Here is a 24,055-nt window from a genome sequence, read left to right as displayed (position 1 = left end):
AAAGCTCTTTTATTTAGCACAACTCTTTACGCTGTTATCCCAATTAATGAATCTATAATTGTTTATTTCTTTGTTTATCGATTAGAGGTGTATTAATGAAGAATCATTTTTCTTATATTGGTAAAGGACATTAGGACAACATTAGTACAAATTTGACGGTCAGCTCAACTTAACGTAGACCAGCATGGGTATTTTTAAAGAAAATCATTTAGAGAAGGCTCCCATGGCAGAGGTGAGGTTCTAACCACGAGAGGGTTAATTCCCCCGTTTTTATTCATCGGCTAGGAAGAATAAGAGATCTGTGTCCTTTTATATCAACATTCCACGAATGCATGACTGCATAGGATTCAGAAGTATAAGCCCTTGGCTGAAAGAATATTCAAAATTAAAGAGTAGGCATTATACTCTTTGAAGTCTGCTTTTGCTTTAGAATAAAGTGAGGGTAATTTCAATTTTACATATTTTTTGTTAGATGAATCGTTATCTTTTATTAGCCGTGTAATATTAGTTGCTTTTATTTTTTTATTATCATTATTTGCAGAACATCTAAGTTTGCATGAGAATTTAACTGGTCACAAATGAAGAAAAATCATTCAGGTGCAGAAGTCAGGAGGATTAAAAAAAAAAAAGGACTACAAGAAAGTGCCAAAGAGTGCCATGCAGTCAATCTTGAATCTCTTTGGAAAACAGAATTAAGAACAAATAAAATCCAAAGAAGGACCATCAACATCTCATGAGGTACAATCTGCAAAACATGAGCAAAAAACTCATTAAAGCTCTCAAGCATTACAGGAAATTCACCCGACATCTTCTGAATCTGTTCAACGTGAAGATACCAAGCCCCGGCCTCCTCCCGATTTTCCCCCAGTCTCATGCAGATGGTTCAGTCCTCGGATTCTGACGCAGAAATGCACACTCCTTCTCCAGAAAAGGCAGAAGCTCACCATCCACCATCTGAGAGGAATAATTGCGCTCTAGTTTATCCAAATCAACCTACAACATGCAATTTCAAAGATAAGCTTGGAAGAAGATTTTGAATTGAATGGTACAAGACACAATCTTGGATTGAATGGGACAGTGGCGCAAATGACGGAAATGGTGCCGTTTTCTGCCACATTTGTCGACGAGTAACCATTTAACCTTCAGAACGTCCCCAGTACAGGTATTGTGAGCAGAGCTTCAGTAAACGTGGTTTCACAAACTGGAAAAACGCAACCGAGAAATTTCTCAAGCATGAAAAGAGCGAAGGTCATCAACTGCTGGTCTACAAAATGAATAAACTATGGCAGGGTGCAAACATTGCTGAAAAGTTGAATACCCAGGCACAGGAAGAAAGAAAACAAAATTCCCAGTACCTTCTCACTATTTTCACAACTTTGAAATATCTGGCGAAACAAGGCGGCTGCCAATTAGAGGACACACAGAGTAGAATAGTAACTTCTTTAATCTTCTCAACCTGCGATGCGAAGATGTCGAGGGCCTAGAGAAGTGGTTGGCCAGGAAGACCTCTTGGACCTCTCATGAAATTGTTGAAACCCACCTGCAAGCCGTTATTAAGGAGGCTCTATACTATAGAGGAGCTGTGGACATGCAGTCAAGGGCGAATGGATTCTTGAGAGTTTTTTTGAGCTTCAAGTTCACAATTGGCCTTCTCATGAGTCTTTCTATATTCGAGGTGAGTGACAGGCTCAGTACGGCGCTTCAAGGATCAGAAGTGTGAGCTGGGCAAGTGGCAAGACTAACGTAGGCAGCAATTGTGCAACTCAGCAAGATGACAAGGGAAGAATTCTTTGATGAGGTTTGGCAGCGAACGCCAACATTTGCCAAACACAACTAAGATGAGCCTGACCTTCCTCGGCAATTAAGAGCTCCATGCCGATACTACAAGACAGACGCACACCTCTTCGAGACCCCCAAAGATATGTACAGGAGCGTTTGGTTCGTAGCCTTTGATCATGTGCTGGTATCAGGGCTCCAGGAAAGGGTCTCATTGAAGGCATTAATCCTCATTACCAGGTCCCTCGGAGACGACCTTAAGATGTCGGCTGTCTGGTTGCTTACTTACAAGCACTTATGCTTTCTTAGCAGTCAGGTAAAATAACCACTACCCCCACTACCACTACTGTGTTGACTGCGACAGAGGATCTACTCATGTCGGCGTGGTCACGTAATGAGGTCCCACCTGAGTCAATGGAATGTGTCGTCAACCATTTTGGGGGCAATCTCGATGGACCTGGGTTAGAAGCCCAGCTTCAAGTACTCGAGAATCGTAAGGAAACCAGCGGGAAACCAGGATTGAGCCTGTCAGTGGACAAGATCATCAGCGCCATCTCAAGGTCGGGAATACAAAAAATGATACGTATCGCAGGTTGTGAAACTATTTAAGCTGCATCTCGTACATGTACATCCCGCCACAAAAGCGACAGTAAAGCGTTCCTCCAGTACACTTCGGAGGGTCAAAACCTACCTGAGATCTACAATGTCAAAGGTACGCTTGCATTCTCTCCGTCTTCTCAATGTGTACAGAGAACAAGTTGAATCCATGAACATGACAGACCGTGCGAATGACTTGATATCACATGGTGATGGCAAGAGAAAGAATGTATTCGCTATCATAAAGTAAGGCTAATCACCCTTACCCATTAAACATGTCTTAACGTTCATGGAATCTACTCTCTGTTTATGTTTTTTGTTGTCTGTTTTTGGCTCTTGTTTACTATGACATCATATCTTTATTGTCATAAATGCAGGCTTTCTTCGTGCCATACTTTTTGAAACAGGACATAGGAAAAGTGAAATTAACACAAATATGCTCTATCTAATAATTGTTAGGTACCATTACTTTTATCATTGTTGTTGTAGTTGTTATATTATTATTATCATTATTTTTATTATTGTTATGATTATTACTATGGTTATTATCATCATCTTCGTCATCAGTTTTATGAAAAGTAAGCAGAATCACATTCATAAGTGAGAAAAGAAGCTTCTTTATAGTCATATAATAAGCGCTCTGTTAGCATTGTGTAATAAAAATATTTTTATGATGATGATGATTATTATTATTAGTTATTATTATTGTTAATTATTCTCTATTTATCATTCATTATTATTATTATAATTATTATCATTATTATAATAATTATCATATTTATATTATTATTATTATGAAGAGTACGCCGATTCACTATCACGTTTGTATTTGCAGCCATGCAGAGGGCGTTACACTTAACTAATTTAAGCATGGTCCAGTGTAGACATTTTTCTATCTCAACTAATTTATAAAGTAATTTTACTACATACAAAGTTTTGGTATGGGGTCATAAATTTGGATCAAATGAACATATTGGAAGCATATGCGATCCTACAATATTCAGTGAACGTTGTCGCGATTGAAAATCGAGTCTACAGTTATGACATTGTAAATAAATAAAGTCTTTATGTTGTATAACTCCCTCTCAAGGTCAAGATATTAATTAAGCTATAAAACAATGTTCCTTGACTTAAATCGACTAATTTGCTATTCCTGTTTGGAAATTGTATATCACAACTACATATTCTGAGATTTTCATGGTCGCAGCTACCATATTGTACGGCCGTAGGTGCTATTTGAAATTTATTAAAATTTACCGGCCGAGCACCGGTAAATTGGTATATTCAATTTTTCTCGAAAGCAGAAGTGTTTAATACCCCCTTCACATACACGGATTTTTCTTACAAGTCCTCGCTGGTATCCGTAAATAACTCGTCACAACTCGTAACAACTCGTATACACTCTTAAGGATCCGTGAAAGGAGAGGCAAATTTTTTGACATGTCAAAAATCTTCTTACGATTGTCCACGGATTGATTTGTCCGGAAATAGCTTGTAACAATCCGTAACCATCCGTAAACCGCACGCAACGACTCGTACCCATCCGTAAACTGCTCCTAAGAATCTGTAAATGACTTGTTACAGATTTTTGTTACGATTCGTTACGGTTAGTTTACGATTTGTTTACGGATTACTTACGGATTATTGCGAGCAGTTTATGGATGGTTACGTGTGCTTACGTGTTGTTTACGATTTTATTCGGGTCATTTTACGATGGCTTTACGGATTGATACAGGTTATTACGAGCATTTTACGTGTAGATACGAGTACTTTACGAATAGATACATTTACTTTACGTATGCTTACGAACTGTTTACGATTTGGGGAAAGGTATAAAAGCTTCGAATTCGAACACTTCCTTTTCAGATGTTATTTTTTGGCTAAAAATCGTAAGGACTCGTCAATACTCGTAACTTACTCGCAACTGTTCGTAACAACACGTAAACAGGTCGTAACTAACACGTTAGTTGCTTGTAGTTATCCGTGACAACTCGTAACAAATCATGGACTGTTGCCATAAATACATCGTAATAACTCGCAATAATCTGTAATAAACCACAAACAGCTCGTAATAACTCTTAAACCGGTCGTAAAAGTGTCCAAATCGTAAGGATCCGTGAAAGATCCGTGAATTTGTGCGATCCGCAAGGACTCGTAAGAAACATCTGTGTATGTGAAGGTGGTATTAGGGGCTAAATTTTCTAGTGCTTATAATAAATCCACAGGAGCATCCAAATATATCAAAATTGTAAAGAATCGCTATCCACCCAATTTCAAAATTTCCCAAAACTTTGAATTACCTTTAATTAAACTTGTATAGTTACCTATATAATATTATTTAACATTTAATTTAATTTCATGTCTCTTAACTAACAGTATGGTATTCCTGCTTGATTTAACATCTTTTTAATTGACATTAGATTAGAAAGTATTACATTATAATACATATTGATCCCCCAGATTCATGGTGATCATTGAAGAATAGTGATAATTATTTTAATACAGCGTTCACACTTTTTAAATTTACCTTGCTGGTTTTTTATTATACGTTTTTATAAAAATATTCTGAAGGGTGTGTGTATGTATGAGTGTTGTATGGAGTGTAAATGTGTGCCTGTGTAATTATTGTGAGAAGATGGCATGGGAAAGCGTGTGTGTTTTTATTACGGGTGAGGAGACATGAGCCCCTGAAAGGTGAGCCCCCCCCCCCCCCCCCCCCCCCCCCGGAATGTTTCCCTCAATCCCAAACTGCTTCTGGCGTGCTTGGCTATACATGCATGTACTTTGTATAAAGAAAATTTGATGTTTCTTCAATCATTAATATTGGAAAGTTAGGGTAAAATAGAAAACTAATTTGGGGGCCAAGCTCATTTTTGTCTTCCTCTACCTTTATACTTGACCCTTTTTTCCCCCTGTGCTGTGTATTTAGATAAGAAGAATAAACAATGTGTGCTTTTTGCTGGCTGCGTCATGATTAAAATAAAAATCTATGTCATTCTCTGGATTGCTCTTGATGTTTTGGGAGACTGAGTAATAGTATACCAATTTTTGTTTAAATTCCCACCAGGAAAGGACAAGTCTTAATTGGTATTATACCAAAAACATAAGGTTTTGTTGACAATTAATTAGCCATGGGATTTAGTTCAAGTTTCACTTCATTAAATAAGAACTTATACTTTCAAAATTATATTAGAAATTCAGGTTTAGATTAAGTTTTTGATGTTGACGCCGTCGTCAACGCTGTCACCGGAAAAGCGGCGCCTATGTCTCGCTTTTTGCTACGCAGGCGAGACAAATACATTGCCCACCCTGGTTGCTTGCTTTTACAAAACTGGGATAGATATCAAGGTAAAACAAGAAGAGGCATAATTGAGCACATAAATACTGCTCCTTCAAATTCCCACATAGTCAAAATCTTTGTCCAAGAGTATATTTCCTCCTGATACTCTGTTCCCCTGGAGCAAAGGATTTGCTTGAGGCAGTGAGATCGGACTACGTCCCATGTGTGATAGTACTTTACATTGCATCAAGCAATTGGTGTCCACAACATTTATTCCTCATTAACATACACAAGCATTAATATATCTAGGCCATAATCGTTGGTTGGATTCCTGGAGGTCTTCTGTATAGTTTTCAATAAAAAAGAAAGAAATTTCCTACTTCTGTGGCTCCTCATTGATAGCAAAATACTCCATTTGAAATCTATACAGGACTCAGTTAGAGAGACGAAGCATGTCAAAAGATAGTAGAATAAAAAGAAATTAAAAAAATACAACACACACTGCCAGAGATGTCTTGTTTTTTTCCTTCAGTGGGGAAAATGGAACTTCCAAGAACTACTTGTTTGGCCAAGTAAAGTTAACAGTAACTTTCGTTTAAAAAAAAAATCACAAAGCATCAAATATAAATCTGTAGGAATACTTGAGGTATTCCTTGCATGCATTTCCTTCTTTTTCCTCTATTGAGCCGTCATGCATATGCCATCAAAAATACACAAATAATTTCTGACCAACTAAATTATCAATTGAATAAATAGATAAATACATGTCAATGTAGATAGATAGATAAATAAATAAATAAAAAATAAACTTACTTGCTTCATAATGGTGAGCATACCCTCCTTCCCCTGAAAACAAGAAGGAATGAACAAACAGATCATGTTTTAAGAGTATTTTTTAAATGAAAAATCGACCTTACATGTTGGCTACTACATTATACAAAGTTCTCAATATTAAGAATGAATTTATACCGTTTTTAGTACAATTTCTTTTTAAATTCACTATTTAAAGCATCATCACAGATAAATCTGTGAGACTACCATTGAAAGCTAGTTCTAGTAGTTTAAATACCATTAAACATTGTTGTTACTGTTAATTATATCAAGTACAAGCACAGAGCTTCTATTATACAAGTTACACTACACATGCATGAATAATTTAATACTGAGTTAGTGTATTATTGGGAATGACCCATGTCAACAAATACATACATACATTGTAGGTTGGCATGTTCTTTAATATAGTATTAAACAATAACACCAAGTATCAAACTGTTCAAATTATTTCTCATGATACAGATGTAGATTGACCCTTGAGGTACAAGTAGCTATGAAAAGATACATCTTGACCACGAATTGCATAATTCAGGGGTGGTAGTGAGCACTTTTTTTCCCTCAATCCCCCCCCCCCCCCCCACCTTTGAGTAAAAAAAAAAAAAAAGAAAGAAAAATGGCATCTAACAATATTCCCTGCCTTTTGAGTAAGAAAATTGGGGGGGGGGAGAAGGAAGGAAGGGCCGATTGGCGGATTAGTAGGGTTCTTATTCTAATCCCTCTTTGAAAAGCATGCAGTAAGAAAAGAAAAAAAGTCTTTTAGGTAGGCTACACTGTTCCCTGGAGGTATCTCCGCAAAATGTGAAAAATTGAACAGCATCAATTTTTTGTCCTTCTCTTTTCTGCTTCCATTTCAAATTGTTAATGCAACTTGAATTCGGCGTCAATATTCATAAATGAATGATACACGCCATAAAAAATAAAACAACAAAACAACAACAGTACATGTACATGTAGAAATTGTGGTCCAATAAAGCTATAAGATATTAAAAACACTCAAGTGTCCTTTTAAGAGTCGAGGAAAGAGACTTTGTTTGATATTGAGAATGGTTGTATACAAATAAAAACAAACAAACAAAAAGAAGATTAGAAATTGCTCGGAATACATTTCTGGCAATGAAAGGATTATTCACAAATAGAAAGGTGAAATTTGCGCTTCTAAAGGTTGAGACTAGTAAACTGTTATGTATGGTCTGTCCTATTGTATGGAGCAGAAACATGGACAATAAACAAGGCCATGGAAAATAGAATAACATCTTTTGAAATGTGGATCTACAGAAGAATGATGAAAATATCCTGGAAACGAATGAAAACCAACAAAGAGATATTGCACATGGCAGGGCGTAAACAAATTGCACTAGTAGGATTAGTTAAGGAGAGAAAAATCAAATACCTTGGTCATATTAAAAGGCACCAAAGCCTCTTAAAGGATGTATTGGAAGGAAGAGTGGAAGGAAGTAGACCTAGAGGGAGACCCAGAAGCAACTGGGAAGAGAATGTCAAGAACTGGAATGGACTAAAACTGCAAGAGTGCACCAGAACGGCAGAAGATGGAGTGAAATGGAGAGATGTTGCAATCAACCTCCGAATCGGGAGAAGATACTTAGATAGATAGAGATACAATGTAGATGTATACAAATGCGCCAGATGACAAATTTGCCAAAATATGGCCTTTGGCATTTAACAATGTTAAATCTGAGATGCACGGCCCTACGTGCAATTAGTGTCCGTAATATGGTATAATATTAAAGCCCTAAAAAAATAGAGCTTCAAAATGATCGAGAAGTGCCTCCAAAAAGTAAAAATCTTTGAGTGACAGGTTTTACATTACTCGTTTTCCCCAATAGACTGTAGTGTTATGAAAACCGTTTGGCAAACGCAACATTTTCATGCATTATAATTTTATAAATGACTACCATTTTCTCAGCAAAATACTTTGGAAAAATATCTTGAATAATGTGTTCAAATACTTCAATTTCAACCACTGACATGTACATGTACAAATGGCCAGAAGTTTCATACATTTACCCTACATATACATGTACAGCAAGTACATGTATTAAAAAGTTTCTAGTTAAACAGTGGACCATTAATTTGCCACGTTTACAGAAAATAACTTCATATTAGAGCCAGTTCCTGTATATCAATCATGCATAAAATGAAATTAAAAGTTGATAACTTATTAGAGGTTATCATGTAAACAAGCTTACAAATCAACAAAAACATGTCCGCAATTACATTGCAACTCAATATTTCCTGTAAATACATTCAACAGGTCATGCAGTTAAAGATATAATACACAGGTAACTGTTAGATTAAACATAGTCAGCCATGCCATGCCATTCAACTGTTACCTTTACATAATATGATAAGTCCAGAACATTTTGGAAACTCCTGTTTCCAGGGTCCTACAAGTAAACGCATACATGATGAGACAAAATCTAGGTGTGATGTTGTTTTAAAAAACAAACAGACTTGTAGTCCCTGGTATCAGTTACCCCCCCCCCCCCCCACCCCCACCCTCAATTCCTCCTTTTACTCTCTCCCTTCCTCATCCCCTCTCCTCTTTCTCTCACTCTCTATCTCTCTATATATCTCTTTCTCCCACCCACTCTCTACATGTAGGCCACCATATTATTTTACCTTCTCATCCCTCAGTCACTAACAACACCAAAATTGACTTCATCATCATCTGTGTCATTATCATGATCCTAGTCATGATCCTCCTCCTCCTCATCATCATCATCATTACCATCATTTATCATCAATGTCATCATCATCCACAGCAGCATTATCAATACCCTCCTTCTCCTCCCAATCACGATGCTAATCGTCCTCCTCCACCTCATCATCACTATCTTCCATCTCTTCCTCCTCATCCTCATCATCTTCATCCACAGCATTATCATTATCATCATCATCATCATGTTAATACCTGCAGTAATTTATTTACGTCAAATGATAATTTGTTTTGCTTTGTCTTCTGTTCCAATATAAATTATACATTTATTAATACAAGTATAGGTTTATGCTATAAGTTCACCCCTTTTTATAATCGCCCACATTGACATTAATTTATTTGTCTTATCTTGTTCGGTATTTCTGCTTTTGTTATTATTGATATTTTCTTCTAATGTTATTATCTCATTAATTTGTTGAATAATTACATGTACTATGCATAATGTGTATACTGTTTTTGTTTTCCTTTTTTCTGGAAATATGGAAATAAATCAATTCAATTCGATTCAAATATTCATCATCACTATCATGGTCTGGTAAACATCATCAGATTCCTACTATCATCATTTTCATCTTCAATAGACAAGGCTACATTAGATTTATACTCACCCTGAAATCTAGAATCTTTTCACTTAGGATCTTGGTATCATGAGACCTCAGAAGGATCTGTGATTTAAGAGCCTCTATCTCCCTTGCCTGCTGGACTCTCTGCTTCTCAATAGCAGCTAGCTCCTTGTTCAGTATCTCACTAATCCTAATGAGCAAATTCAAGAGATCCAATCATAATAATTAACAATAAAAAGAATGAGGGGTTCTTCCACGGTGCAAGGTAGGCCTACTCAAGGCACTTAAATATCATACCTGCCAACATTTGAAAATAAGAATTAAGAATTTTTAGCACACTATGCCTTCGAAAATAAGAAATTGAACTTGCAGGGGCAGTGTGACTGGCAATACACGGTAAATTTGAACCAAAAAATTCAACTAACACAGAACATGAACTCTCAAATCGTGGCACATGATAAAACAAGCATAATTTGGCTTTAGAACCACCACTACCACACAAAAAAAAAAAAAAAAAAAAACCAAAAAAAATTGAAAAATTGAAAAATCTGAATATTCTGAATTTTCAGGTCCTAAAAATCCAGAAAGTCAGAATATTCTGGATTATTTGTAAGGGTTGGCAGGTATGAAATATTACCCCCTGCACACCTGCTACAGCTAGTGAAGATCAGAAATCTCCTAAGCAAACAAAATTACAGATGCAGTGTATTTTACCTACATTAGATGGATGTTTTCAGAAACGAGAGGAATATGAAATTGTTTTTAAGGCAGACAAATAGGAATCATACCTCCAATATTTATTGGTTCTACAAAATTAATGAAATTAGCTTATGCTTTTGTGGGACATCTTGGCAAACCGATCATTGTAGAGTTGTGTGTATTTGTATGAAAATGATACTTACTTCTGATATTCTGTACTCATAGCCTTGGCCATGCATTTCGAGTCTTTGATGACCTCACGATACGTAGGTGCAGGCGGACTGGTCAGAGGTTATAGGTCAAGGGTCACAAATAAGTATGCAATCAATATGAGTTCAGAATGAAAAAGACTGCAAAAACTGAAAGGCTTCTTAGAAGCTAATTTTTCAAATAGTAAACTGAGCTTATAATCGTAATATCTTCATAACTGTTGCTGGTGGTCTAAGGGACAAAAAACACATGAAATTTGTCAGATTGTTAATAATAAAATACTTGAAAAAACTTTAAATTTGAAGAAGAAAAAAATGCAAGCTCTTTAATCCAGTCTTCTCAGTTTAGATCTTTTACTTCACTTTCTTATTCATTGTAGATTATAAATAAATGTACCTGTATTAGACAAATAATGATGGGGTATTTTAAATTTCTTTTATTTTCCTTCATTTCTCTTTTCCTTTCTTCCCTTTTTCCCCAATAAGCTGTAATATTAATGACAAATATATATACACATTGCTAATACGCAAACCTATTTATCCAATTTAAGTGTCCGTTTGGAGCCAGAATGTTGTTAAAGGTATAGACCAGTTCTAGTCATGCGATTGCATTGTGAAAGAAACGTGGAATCGATAAGAAAAGGTTAATCATCTAGCATATAAAGTATTGGTGTGTACTGCAAGGTTCTGGAATCATCAAAATGATAAGAAATTAGGCCCAGTCTTGGTAAAGTTACAAGCACTGTAAACAGAAAGATGCATATGGGACTATATACGCGATCGTGATGACTGCAGTCTGGATCAATATTATAATTTACCAAATATATCAATTAGTAGGCGGTTTCCCGGCAAAATTTGTTTCATCACGTATTAGTCAAAACATATTCTTTCACATGATTGGTAATAAGAGCTTCCATTTCATTTTTTGAGAGGGGGGCGTTTCCAAAACTGGTCTATACCTTTAACTCTGTGTAAAATGAAGTTAGAACACTTCTGACTCCAAACAGACTATTCGTAAGCTGAGATGTTTCAAAGGATACGGTAGTTTCTCGACCTCTGTCCTGCGCACGTGTCGGCCAATGTTCTGGTTCCCAGCCAGCTGTCTCATATGAAGGTAGTGAGCCACAAGAGGGCTACGACCCTTGATGTTAAAGAGGACTCTCTCAAAGTCAGGTCCTGGTCCTATTTGGTGGGACTAGAATAAAAGGTAGGCCCATAATACAGGGTATTATTCATAATATTCACACTGCCAGTCAACAGAAATTATAGGGAGGGTAAATTGACAATTAACAATGAACATTGCATTAAAAATCATGTTATAATGAAAATTATGATAAATAATTGTTTCTATATGTATGTAAAACGTGTGACCAGTTACAACTTAACCAACCAATGCATTTGTTTACGACACTTGTCACTGATTTCAATTAAGATTCTGAACTTCATAGTACACACTTTCCACTCTACCAGGGAGCATTCCAGCCAATTGCCTTTTAATATGGAATTGTTGGTCTTGCAATTTCATTTGGTGGTTTTGGGGTACTGGGTCACATATGATTTGTGATCGACTTTGGTCAGGGTTAAGCACTGGACACATTGTACAAATGATGCACATGTGTTCATTATACAATCACTCCTGACAATTTTAAAGGATAGGTGCTTATAGAGCTTCAACAAGAGCGGATAGACAGTAGAATAAAGAAGTGAAAACATGTATCATTTAGTTTATACAACGGAACTCCTAGATCCTTGTTGTTTGATAAAATAAGGAGTCATTTCAAGATTGGCCCATGCATTATCAATGACAAATAAATCTGTTTACAAGGATTACTTTAGCGCGCACACAGAGTATAAGCGCAAATACTTTACCAGTCCTACACGTGCAGTACTACATGAGTATAAGCATATGTGTCCATGCGTTATACGCTCACTCAACTCTACGTCTACAAGTGCACATCGTATACTTAATATTGTTGAATAAAACCAGAAATAGTTGTGATAGTCTCAAAACATGTCTGCATTCGACCAATGATTTGATTAGGATCTGCAATGAGTTAAGTGGCTCAGTGGTAGAGCAGAGGTCGTGTAACCGAGAGGTCCCTGGCTCAAAACCAAGTCAATGCCCCTGTGCCCTTTAGTAAGACATAAATCCTCATTACCAAGTCCCACAGAGAGGACCTAAAGCCATCAGTCCTCTAGTTGCTTTACTTACAAGCATATACATGTACATGCTTTTTTAGCAGTCAGGTAAAACAATCATCATCAACCATCAACAAGTATAAAAGCAAAATTCACACTGACCTCAACTTCAGTTTGAGCCCCCTCAGCATTGGTGGCTCCGGTTTGAGGAAAGCGGTGACCTTTATTGAGAAGGGTCATCTCACGCGATATGGTAGAACCGAGTTCATTGGCAAGGGAATCGCTTTCATCCGGTATGTCAATATTGATGGAGAAGTCAGCTGAACAAAGGTAAAAAGAAACATTGCTCAGCATAAACTCCACACAAAGAATTTGTTATATGAAATATATTAAACTGCACATTAAATAGCCCCCTATGAAATTCACGGATCTTTCAGGGATCCTTACGATTTGGCCACTTTTACGACCGATTTAAGAGTTGTTACGAGGTATTACGAGCTATTTACGGTTTGTTACGAGTTATTACGATATACTTACGGCAGAATTCCACGATTTGTTACGAGTTGTCACGGATAACTACATGTTAGTAACGACCTGTTAACGTGTTGTTACAAATAGTTACGAGTAAGTTACGAGTATTTACGAGTCCTTACGATTTTTATCCAAAAAAATAACATCTGAAAATGCAGTGTTCAAATTTGCAGTTTTTATACATTTCCCCCAAAACGTAAACGATACGTAAGAATACTTGAAGTATACGTATCTATTTGTAAAGTACTCGTAACTACACGTAAAGTGCTCGCAATAACTCGTAACAATCCATAAAGCCATTGAACACGACCCGAATGAAATTGTAAACAACACGTAAGCACTCGTAATAATCCGTAAATAATCCTTAAACAAATCGTAAACCAACCGAAACAAATAGTTAAAGAAATCTTTACGAGTCATTAACGGATTCTTGCAAACAGTTTACAGATGGTAACGTGTTGAAACGAGCAGTTTACGATACTTACGGATTGTTACGACCTATTTACGAGTAATTTACGGACAAATAAATCCGTGGACAATCATAAGAGGATTTTTGACATGTCAAAAATTTTGCCTCTCCTTTCACGGATCCTTACGAGTGTCTGCGAGTTGTTGCAAGTTGTGAGGAGCTATTTACGGATACCAGCGAGTTATTTACGGATGCTTGCGATTGACTACGAGTTGGAGATCCGTAAGGACTCGTAAGGAAAATCTGTGTATGCGAAGGGGGTATTAATTTGTGTCTTCATCAGCCCGCAGTTGCAAAGAGCAGATATTTGGTCGAGAGAATATCCCGAGAAATCTTGGTCTTGTTTCCAAAATATCTCGCTATTTGGGAAATAGCGGGCTAATTTGCGCCCGTCCAAGCTAGTTTGTGATGAGCGTATCAGTCTGGTGAAGACGTAATTTCGAGCTTCGGGGTAATATCCCAAGTCTGAAAATAGCAGGTTATTTGGCAAACTCGAGCTGATGAAGATGGGCCTATTAAAAGAATACATCTGTGCAGTCCTACTGGAACTACTGACAATTTTAATCAAGTGTATAAATCTCACCATCTTTGTTGATATGACCTTCCTTAATCAGCACCACTCGATGCTTATCCTCTTCTTTCTCCTTGTTCATACTCTTAGGCTGTAACCTCTTCACATCCCAGTGTTTCCATGACAACGGCTTGGGTTTCACACCTGCAGGGAAAAAAAAATGATGTCAAAGATAATCTTGTAATCATCTTGATAATATCTGAATACCATCGCTAAGTTTGAATCCACGGCCTTGGCATCTCCAGTCGAATGTTAAAACCACTCGACTACAACACCTCCACATTTTAATACTGATGAAGCTATTCCAAAGAGCTACATGCATGTACAGGCATTTACAGTATGTACATGTATGATGTGAAAGACACATATCTTCCATGTTCTGATGAGAATAACTATATATGTCACATTTGTAGCATACTTTCTAAGCCGATTGACTACTGAATTCATTTATTCCCATAGGCTTCATACAGTAGCCACCCAGTTCCAGTAGTCAACAGGTTAATTTGAATCGGCAAACACTGTATTAAAAGAACACATGATGGCATGGCATGGCATATTATTGCCGGCTATACATAATTGTTACAAGCAATACATGATTTGAATGTAAAAAGTGAATCAAGTGAACAGATATCTATCATCAATGTGGGAGAAAAAATGAAACATGTATATATGCAAATGTACAATGACCACAGCTTCGTTCAAACATGATGCAACAAATAGCTCCAAAATGGTTGTAAATAAATAATATATTAATTAAATTATTTAAGTATTAATGAAAGGCAAAAAGAAAACTAAAAACAGAAGCTGATAGTAAAAAGCATACCTACATGTATGTACTGATATCTGTTCTTCATTAGATAAAGATATAGGAACACAATACGAGTTGGTAGTTTTTTTAGTTTTTTTATTTTGCCACAGCAGATTAATGAGCCAGTTCATAGAGTGGTGAAATGTGACGTCATCAAAAATCTATTTTTAGAATTTCTCAATTTTTTCTTCATATTCCGAAAGAACATCAAAAATAATGTCAAAATGTCAAAAACCAATTGAATATGTTAAGTATTAGCTGAGATATGACCATCTGAATGAATATATGTCCTATGGGAACTCAGTGTTATATGCTCTGGCTCCTAACCATTAGGAGCCAGAGCATATAACACTGAGTTCCTATATTCAGATGGTCATATCTCAGCCAATACTTAACATATTCAATTGGTTTTCGACATCTGGACATTATTTTTTATGTTCTTTCGGAATATGACGAACAAATTGAGAAATTCTAAAAATAGATTTTTATGACGTCACAGCTTCGGTACTCTATTGCATCACTTGTGTTTGAACAAGGCTTGTTTGTTTCTTTAGAAGCTTTGTATTGATAGGGTACCTGCAGTGAGCTCCGAGCAGATAGAAGCAATGTTCTGTTTGAATCTATCCCCAAGCTGATGATGAGAGTCAATGAAGGCTTCCCAGTATGCTGCAAATACAGCCTGAGCTAAGCAGTCTGAATACACCTATGGAATAGAATCAAATCAACACATAGATTCACTGGCAAGTTAACACTCTTCATTTGTATATCACACACAATCATAAAAACGTGTTTTCTGACCACATCCAAGATCTTAGTATATCTCATCGTTGTTGTTGTTTTAGTTTTAATATATCTCAACTAGAGATTGGATCAGACCAAGTATAAAGTAAAATGACGGATTGCAAAATTTGCACTTTTCATTTCCACAAGCAAAAAGAGAATTTTATTCGAGAGAGTTTCAAGCTATAATTTCCAACTCTTTATCAATCAATTATACACACATTTTCAGAAGACTTCTTCCTGCTTCACATGATATGATTTAAATATACAAATCTACATGTGACATCGTAGGTGGTTTAATTTGATGAGTGCATACAACTTACCACAAAGAATTTATCTTTGATTTCTGGATTCACACTGACAAACAGGGCAACAAAGCTGTCTGCAATCCTGTTGAAAAGCTTTTTCTTCTCCTCTTCTTTCCTAGGCTATAAGGAAAAAAAAATGAATGAAACATCATTTTGTGTAATTGCTGATTCTCTCTATTATAGCTCTCGGAAGCCAGAGGCTTGTGGCCATCTAATGTTTTGGCATGCAAATCAGCCAATTTGTTGGGAATTGTACTTCCAGTGTATTTGCCTATCTTTGATATTGATTGTCTTTGACAAATAATTTGACAGACGCGTTCATCTTGGCAGGAAGATTTTTTTCAAGTGCTGCACAAATAACATTCAGCAAAAGCAATCACACAAGAAGGTCACATAAGTGATCCTGAAGGACCAGAAGTTGGTGCCCCAATGCCTTTGTCCGTAGTATCAGTAACATGACCTACATTAATATCTACCGTATTCAGTTAATATAGGCTGTATATATACATGTAGGAAGAATTAAACTTGTCTGCTCAAGGCTTTCAGGTGCAAAAGAAGAATAACTGAAAGGCACTTACTCAAAAGTACAATATAGGTAGAATAAACCGAAAAAAGGGAGAGAACAATTAATTATAGGCCGAATCAAACAAATATGTTTTTATATATTTTGGAGCCCTTCAACTGGTCTGCTAGTCTGATGTCTGTAGGGAGAGCATACCACAGATCTTTTCCCTTATTCATTATTAAAGTGAAAGTAACTAATTTTCAAGTTTCCCTGATGTTCAAGATACCTGTATCTGGAAACCATGATACAAGAAACTAGATGGAACTTCGACTGCCCACAGTCGAAAATGATGCCTCCGCCATAGAGCGATTTCACAAACCAAAACAGAAGCAATTTTTCAAATTCAAGTTTAATTGTAATCCATTAACAGGTTCTCAGAATCTCGTGATTACAAGCTATTTTTCATATACATGTATGACCCTTTTATCTTTGACCTCATGACCCTAACATCTAATCAGTTCATTGGCATTGCAAGATACATACATGTCTTGAGTTTGATGGTAATCCGTCCATCGGTTCTAATGATGTGATCACCAGCTATTTATGCATACATAATGAGTCCTGTGACCTTTGACCTTGTGACCCCAAAATCCGATCAATTCATTGGCTCTGCAAGATACATACATGACCTAAGTTTGGCAGGAATCCATCAATCGGTTCTTGAGATAACGTGATCACAAGAACGGGACGTCGTACATACCGACGGACGGACAGACAATTCGAAAACATAATGCCTCCGGCTACTTCGTAACGGAGGCATAAAAAACTTAGATAAATATGGGTTGAATGACTTAATTACCTCGTATCTATCTATGAAGAACCACCAAAACATATCTTGCATGACAGCCACCGATGCTTCCGATAGGAACAGTTTCTTCCAAAACTTGTTGAATCCAGCCTAAAATAGGGGATAACATAATCAAAAGCAAACAAATTATGATGAGATGTGTATTAGAGCATAGTGAGACATTTTAGCACATGTATGCATGGTACAAATAACAACCAAAAATATCCACAGATGTTTCAAACATGAGAACGTCCCACTCAGTGCATTAGTTTAATAAACGCAATTAATGTGCATGATGGAGCCTCATAGTGGAGATTCAGGAATATCGGTAGCTTGTTTTCCCCTTGTGAAAAAAATTGTTTCAACTGTATCACAAGGAGATGATTATTAAAGGGGTAATTATTAGTGTGACAAATTGGGTATGACTGAATAAAAGGGGACGAAAATTGGAGTACATCATGTATACACACTATAAACATTAAATAGTATTTGGATAGTACATTTATGTCAGAGACTTTAAAGCGAGACTGAACTGATGGACTTGCACAGCGCCATCTCATGATCATCTTGCAAACTCTACCCTACTTATTCTAAAGTTCAGTGGAACCAACGATGCAGCGAGTAACAGGACCAAACTGCTACAGCTGACCCGAGACGGCACTTGAGGTAGAGCTTTAGTGCAGTCCGGCCGGCTTTAAGGGTCTTGAGCTTTGATATAAAACAATGGGTCAGAGTTCACACTAATGTTTAGTGAACTGTCTACAGAGCGAATGCCGCAGGTAAAACCTGCAAACTCTGTGCAAAGGTGCAGTCCTAGAAGAAAATAATAGGGGGGGGGGGGGGCTACAGGGGTGGCGGAATGGGGGGGGGGGGTAGGTTGGAGGTAATTGCTGCGTTAAGTTTCGGCATGTGCCTCACTCAAGAAGAATTTGTGGGGGAGACTTGAGCCTCATAAGCCCCGGTCTAGGACCGCTACTACCTGACTTACAATTTACACTGTACATTGAAACTGGCTGCAGATCAAGTGCTGCAGGAGCAAGAGTCGTGAAACGTGCAAGGCCTCCACATCAAAGTGACTTACATTGAAATCCTGGGCCCTGGTAACTCTATCTAAGATCTGAGGCGCTTCCAGGCCATGAGGAAGTTCTGTTAGTTCATTCTTATTGAAGCCTGGGTAGCTCATCACCTTTAGAACAGAGGAAAAGACAACAAAACAGTTTCTAGTAATTATATCCCTTCTATGAATATTCATGAGTATTCTAAATACACGATTGCTCAATTGGTGCTCAGGTGATAAAACATAATTTCACTAGGAAAAACAACTCTCTGCCAGAGCTCCAAATAGCTTTCACTATGTTTTCGTGGGCATAACTCTGCATGCTCTACTTAATACTTTCTTCCAAGGCACTACTGCGCATCCACACTGGGTGTGCGTTTATTGGGTCTTGCCACTAGATATGTACATATCGTACCCCACTATCATACCCCACTATCGAACCCCACTATACGAAAGTGATTTGCAGGATGTCACCAGTACTTTAGCCAGGCCTGCGCTATATTGTCTCATTTTTTTATTTTGTTTTAATTACTTGAAAAGAAGAGATACAAAACAAATATACCTAGCATTTAGTTAGAAAGTATAGCGAAAATTATATATCTTCGGAGGGACTGGCAATAGTTACTACTTTTTCCTCGGAGCTTTGCCCCTCAGATAGAATACTACCAGGCCAGTCCCTCCTGAGATGGGTAATTTCCACTATACTTTCTCACAGCTTGGTATATTCATATAATATCGGAGAAGAACTAATCAAAGAATACTGAGCTTGTGGCTTACCTCAAGACTTCTAGCCTTGCTGCCCAGAATAAGAGCTCGGAGCTCAGTACTGTTGTCTTTCTCCTGAACACGATGCGCTTTCACCATGTCACTGTTTGCCGCACGATGCATCACTGTCAAAAAAATAGTTACATTGATAAGGATAAGGGAGCGCCAGGAGTGTCATGTCTGACAGACATGAGCGCTATACAAGAACCCACTTTTATTATCCCATAATTCATTCTAGAGCAAGCTCAATGCATGAGGGCTTAGCAGAGGCGGATAACAGCTAACAGATAATGGCCTCTATAAGAGGCCATCATTATCATTAGCATCATCTAAGCTGATAGTTATCAATAGGTAGGTTTCAAAGAATACTGACCCACATGAGTATATCTACAACCTGTATCCTGTATCAGTCAAACAGATTTGCATGATCCAACAGGTTTTATATGGTAGAGGTGTTGTGGTCGAGTGGATATGTCGCCGGACTGCCGATCACAAGGTCCGCAGTTCGAGTCCCGCCGCTGCACTAATGTCCTTTAGCAAGCATTGATCTACATTTGCCACACTTCACCCAGGTGAAGTAAATGGGTATCTGGTAGGAATTTATTCCTTGAAACGCAGCGGGCGTAACAGCTGCACTGCATTATTGTAGAGCACTTAGAGACTTCTGACAGTACATGTAAGTGTTAGGCACTATATAAGCACTGTAATTATTATTATTATTATTATTATACAATACTCCTGTCTGATATTCCTCAAACACTAATTTCATTGTAATTGGAATCATTTAAACAGACTATGTGACAGATATGAACAAGTATACCATACATTTGTGCATTATTTTCTTCAAACTGCTCCTTCTACATCTACATAATCATGTGACACTTGCAACAGAGAGATGGTGCTTCAATGACTGGTCCTGCACACCTAAACACTGCACTAAATGAAACATGACAGTTTTCTCTGTAAGAAACATATACTGTGAGAACGTAAACAATATATGTAATTCATGCAGGAGCAATTATGCAACAACAAAATTAACATAAATGTGCATCAAACAGACGAACAACAACAATATCTTTAACTCTAACTTTCTAAAAAAATAACTAAATAAGTGAACTATAACTACTGTTATCCATCTAAAAGACTAGGAGAAAAAAGGAACGAGAACATTATGCAGGGGTTTGCCTAATTTAGTGCATTTTTTAACGAGCGAATGTTTGAATGGTGCACATGATGAATACTCGTTGTTTAAAATTGAAACCCTCATTTGACTTTCACTACTCCTAGAGCTAAGCCTAAAGTAAACACTAGCGCTATACAATTTAATCCCCCTGCCGAGACATTGATGGGTGATAGAGAGGAAGAGAGAGATAAGCATGATAGAGGGAGAGAGAAAGGGAGAAAGAGTGCTAATTTCCACAATTATTGTTATTATATTGCCAATTCTGGGTCATTTTGCTTCGTTTGAACTTTCATTATGGTCTTCATCTAAATTATAATATAAGTGACGTTTGGAGATGAAAATATCTTAAAACAAGTAAAATATATATTTCCTACTTCTCATTTCCTTTCAGGCAGAGCCCCATAGAGTTTGTTTACACTATTACGTAAGATGATGAAGAGTACAGCTGCCATCTCTCACGCGAGCTGCAAGGCTCTGTCCAAGTTTTAACAAGATCTAAAAGTGGGGTTGTGATACCCCATCTGATTTACATTGGTGCCTGTGTTAAAGTGCTAGGGTATAGTGGCTCTGTCAAAGTTTTAACGAGAGAAACGAAAGTGGGGTCGTGATACCCCATCTGAATTATATTGGTGCCTGTGTTATAGTGCTGGGGTATAGTGGCTCTGTCAAAGTTTTAACGAGAGAAACGAAAGTGGGGTCGTGATACCCCATCTGAATTATATTGGTGCCTGTGTTATAGTGCTGGGGTATAGTTTTCACAAGAGATTTTTGTAATGAAAAGAAAAAGAAGTAGATGTATACATTGCAAATGTGCAATGTGAGGGTAATCCTTATTTACATGTGGCGCTAGTAGGGATTTTGCAGTAGTGATTCTAGTAGATTATGGCTTGAAGTTTATCTGTAAACATTTACCTCTCATTCCCTAAATCCAATCAGTTCATTCCTCAATTATTTGAAATAGCAGATTTTGTTTTTTGTTTGGGGGGGGGGGGGTCTCTTTTTTAAAATTTATACATGATGTGAATAAACATGTGCGTAATTGTTGATATAGGGTTGTATGTCTTGTACTAGGCACACAATCCTTCAGCAAAGTCTAATAAATTCACTTAAAGATAAACTTTAGTACTGGTAATGCGATTGCATTGTGATCGAAAGAAAAGGTGTGGAAAGGATCAGAAACAGTTGATCATGTAGCATGTAAGTATTGGTGTGCACTGCAAGGTTCTGGAGTCATCAAAATCATAATAAATTTGACCGAGTCTTGGTAAAGTAACAAGCACTGTACACAGAAAGCTATATATGTGGCAACACACATGGTGTGGGAGCTAGTACTACCTTGATCCTTGTCTTTCTATGCTCATTACTCAGCCAGTATACATTTTCTTCCAAAATTGTTTGGCACATGTCATTTATTTGTAATCTTGAACATTCAGTGTAAGTTTTGTTTGATTATGTTAGAATTAATTTTCTTTTTTTACCAGAACTGGAGTTTATCTTTAAATGGTGCACAATGTTCAAGTGCTAGTGTCATCTAAAAAAAGGAGAAGACAGACAGATGGACTGACAGCTCCAAAACACCCTCTACCATCCATGCAAACAAATAATGAACATGGTCGCTTGCATGAGTGAACAAAAAAAAATAATTGAAAAGCAGGTGAGCGAACGATGCAGTGTGTCTAGTTCTACGAGTGATGCAATGCACACTATACATACCTGGCTTGTATACGACAGGGCCTGGCAACACATTAGGTAGCAATGATTATTAAAGGTTCAGAAATTCAAATTATCAGAAAAAAGGTTTTCTACAGACAACTCACAATTTATTTTTTTTTGGAAGGAAAATACAAACATTTGCTTTTACAGAAGGACTTTTTTTTTAAAAAGTTTTTTTGCAATGTGCAATCCAGTTATCCCTTGATACATTCAGCGTCTTGTAAAACACATACATGCCAACATTTGAAAATCAGAAATCTGTACAAATTATGCTATTTTCAAAAAAAAGAGAAACAATCCTAACTCTCCTATTCAATACTACAGACAAATTTGTACAGGAAGAGGAACACCTGCATTAAAATGATAATTATCTTCTCCCAAAAAGAGGAATGTTCCTCTTTAATCTGAACAGTTGGCATGTCTGAAAACGTGCTTATTTCACCTTTTGTATTCTTTGTGGAGGTTAATCACTTCAGTTGACAATTAGCTATATCTCTCTGACTGAAACCAATGTAATAACTACAACATACAAAAAAACACCAAATTGATATTTAATTTATATTTTCTTAAAGTTTTCTGTTGTGTTTGATGTTTCGCTTCACTAGTTTCATCAAATGTTTAATGTGTGGAATCAATCCTTTTTCTATGATATTACATTTTAGAATTAACATTTACAAGTGCCTGACATTCTCTCTCATGTACGACGTGTTAATGTAACAATTTTCTGATGAAAAACAATTTGAATGAGTTTCATGACTTTTACATAACTCATCACTTGCAAGTTTCAGACTCAAATTTTCATGAGTTCCTAAAATAAAACCTTGAATGCAATTCATTTTTCAAGGGGGAAAAAAGAGAGAGAAACAAAAATAAGTGAATCATTTTGTGTTACCTGCTGCAGGAGAGTGGAAGAGCTCATTCTGTAACCGTGACGACCGGCCATCATCTGTAACGACCTGAGTAGCGTATACATCTAGTCGCTCTTGGAGTCTGTCCACCTTTGCTTCTAAGTTGTCCAGAATGTGAATAGGAAATGCTAGATGAGTGAAAAGGTTGTTGAGGTCAAGGACAACTGTTAAAGGGATTGGGTATCTTTGCCTCAGATTCTAAACAAAATCCTGGATTTAGCTCATGCTGCAATCATAATTATAAACCTTTAGGTCAATAAGGAATCCCATGACGATAACAAGCTGATCCCCCTTCTGATTATCAAGATATTTATGATTGGAATCCAAAATTTTAACACTACAGTCTATTGGGGATAATGGGTATGGTAAAAACGGTCACTCAAAGATTTTTACTTTTTCGAGGCACTTCATTATCATTTTGAAGCACAATTTGTTTTGGGCTTCAATATTGCATTATATCACAGATGCTGATAACACGTAGGGCCACGCATTTTAAATTTGGCATTGTAAAACAATATGCCTTTAAGCAATATATGTGCAAACAAATTGTTTAAACAAACAAAAGGAGACGCATGGTAGTAGAGTGATTCACAGGGGAAGTTCACCCTCTTATCAAGTCGGTTTGAGGAAAATCTGATGACGAATGAGATAGAAAAAAGTTGCACTCAATCAAATGAATAGTGACAACTAAGTGCTATACCTTTTAAGCACATCTTCAATTTGTCCTGCACTAAGAAAATAAATATATACTTTTCTTTCTTTTCTCAAAGGAAAGA

The 24,055-nt window shown here is 36.9% G+C and overlaps 1 protein-coding gene across 3 annotated transcripts in view; it reads right to left on the bottom strand.

Annotated features, from left to right (window-relative positions):
• LOC100892646 (protein FAM227B) overlaps positions 1-24,055 on the bottom strand; it is a 29,650-nt gene that overhangs the window by 1,287 nt on the left and 4,308 nt on the right. The window contains exons 4-17 of one of the 3 annotated variants that reach the window (XM_030976886.1): positions 23,264-23,407; positions 22,372-22,392; positions 19,488-19,600; positions 18,735-18,839; positions 17,666-17,764; positions 16,317-16,421; positions 15,790-15,916; positions 14,418-14,549; positions 12,997-13,154; positions 11,736-11,890; positions 10,690-10,767; positions 9,833-9,977; positions 8,839-8,892; positions 6,467-6,499 (exon numbers count right to left, since the gene is read on the bottom strand). In XM_030976886.1, the coding sequence (XP_030832746.1) occupies positions 6,467-6,499; positions 8,839-8,892; positions 9,833-9,977; positions 10,690-10,767; positions 11,736-11,890; positions 12,997-13,154; positions 14,418-14,549; positions 15,790-15,916; positions 16,317-16,421; positions 17,666-17,764; positions 18,735-18,839; positions 19,488-19,600; positions 22,372-22,392; positions 23,264-23,407 (1,469 nt within the window). The remainder of the gene's footprint in view (positions 1-6,466; positions 6,500-8,838; positions 8,893-9,832; positions 9,978-10,689; positions 10,768-11,735; positions 11,891-12,996; positions 13,155-14,417; positions 14,550-15,789; positions 15,917-16,316; positions 16,422-17,665; positions 17,765-18,734; positions 18,840-19,487; positions 19,601-22,371; positions 22,393-23,263; positions 23,408-24,055) is intronic. The other 2 variants (XM_030976888.1, XM_030976887.1) reach the window with 2 other exon arrangements.

Source organism: Strongylocentrotus purpuratus, unplaced genomic scaffold, assembly GCF_000002235.5.
Source record: "Strongylocentrotus purpuratus isolate Spur 01 unplaced genomic scaffold, Spur_5.0 spur5_scaffold_9, whole genome shotgun sequence".
Lineage (NCBI taxonomy): Eukaryota > Metazoa > Echinodermata > Echinoidea > Camarodonta > Strongylocentrotidae > Strongylocentrotus > Strongylocentrotus purpuratus.
The sequence above is the reverse complement of the archived record's forward strand: the minus strand, read 5'-3'. Positions and strand labels throughout refer to the sequence as shown.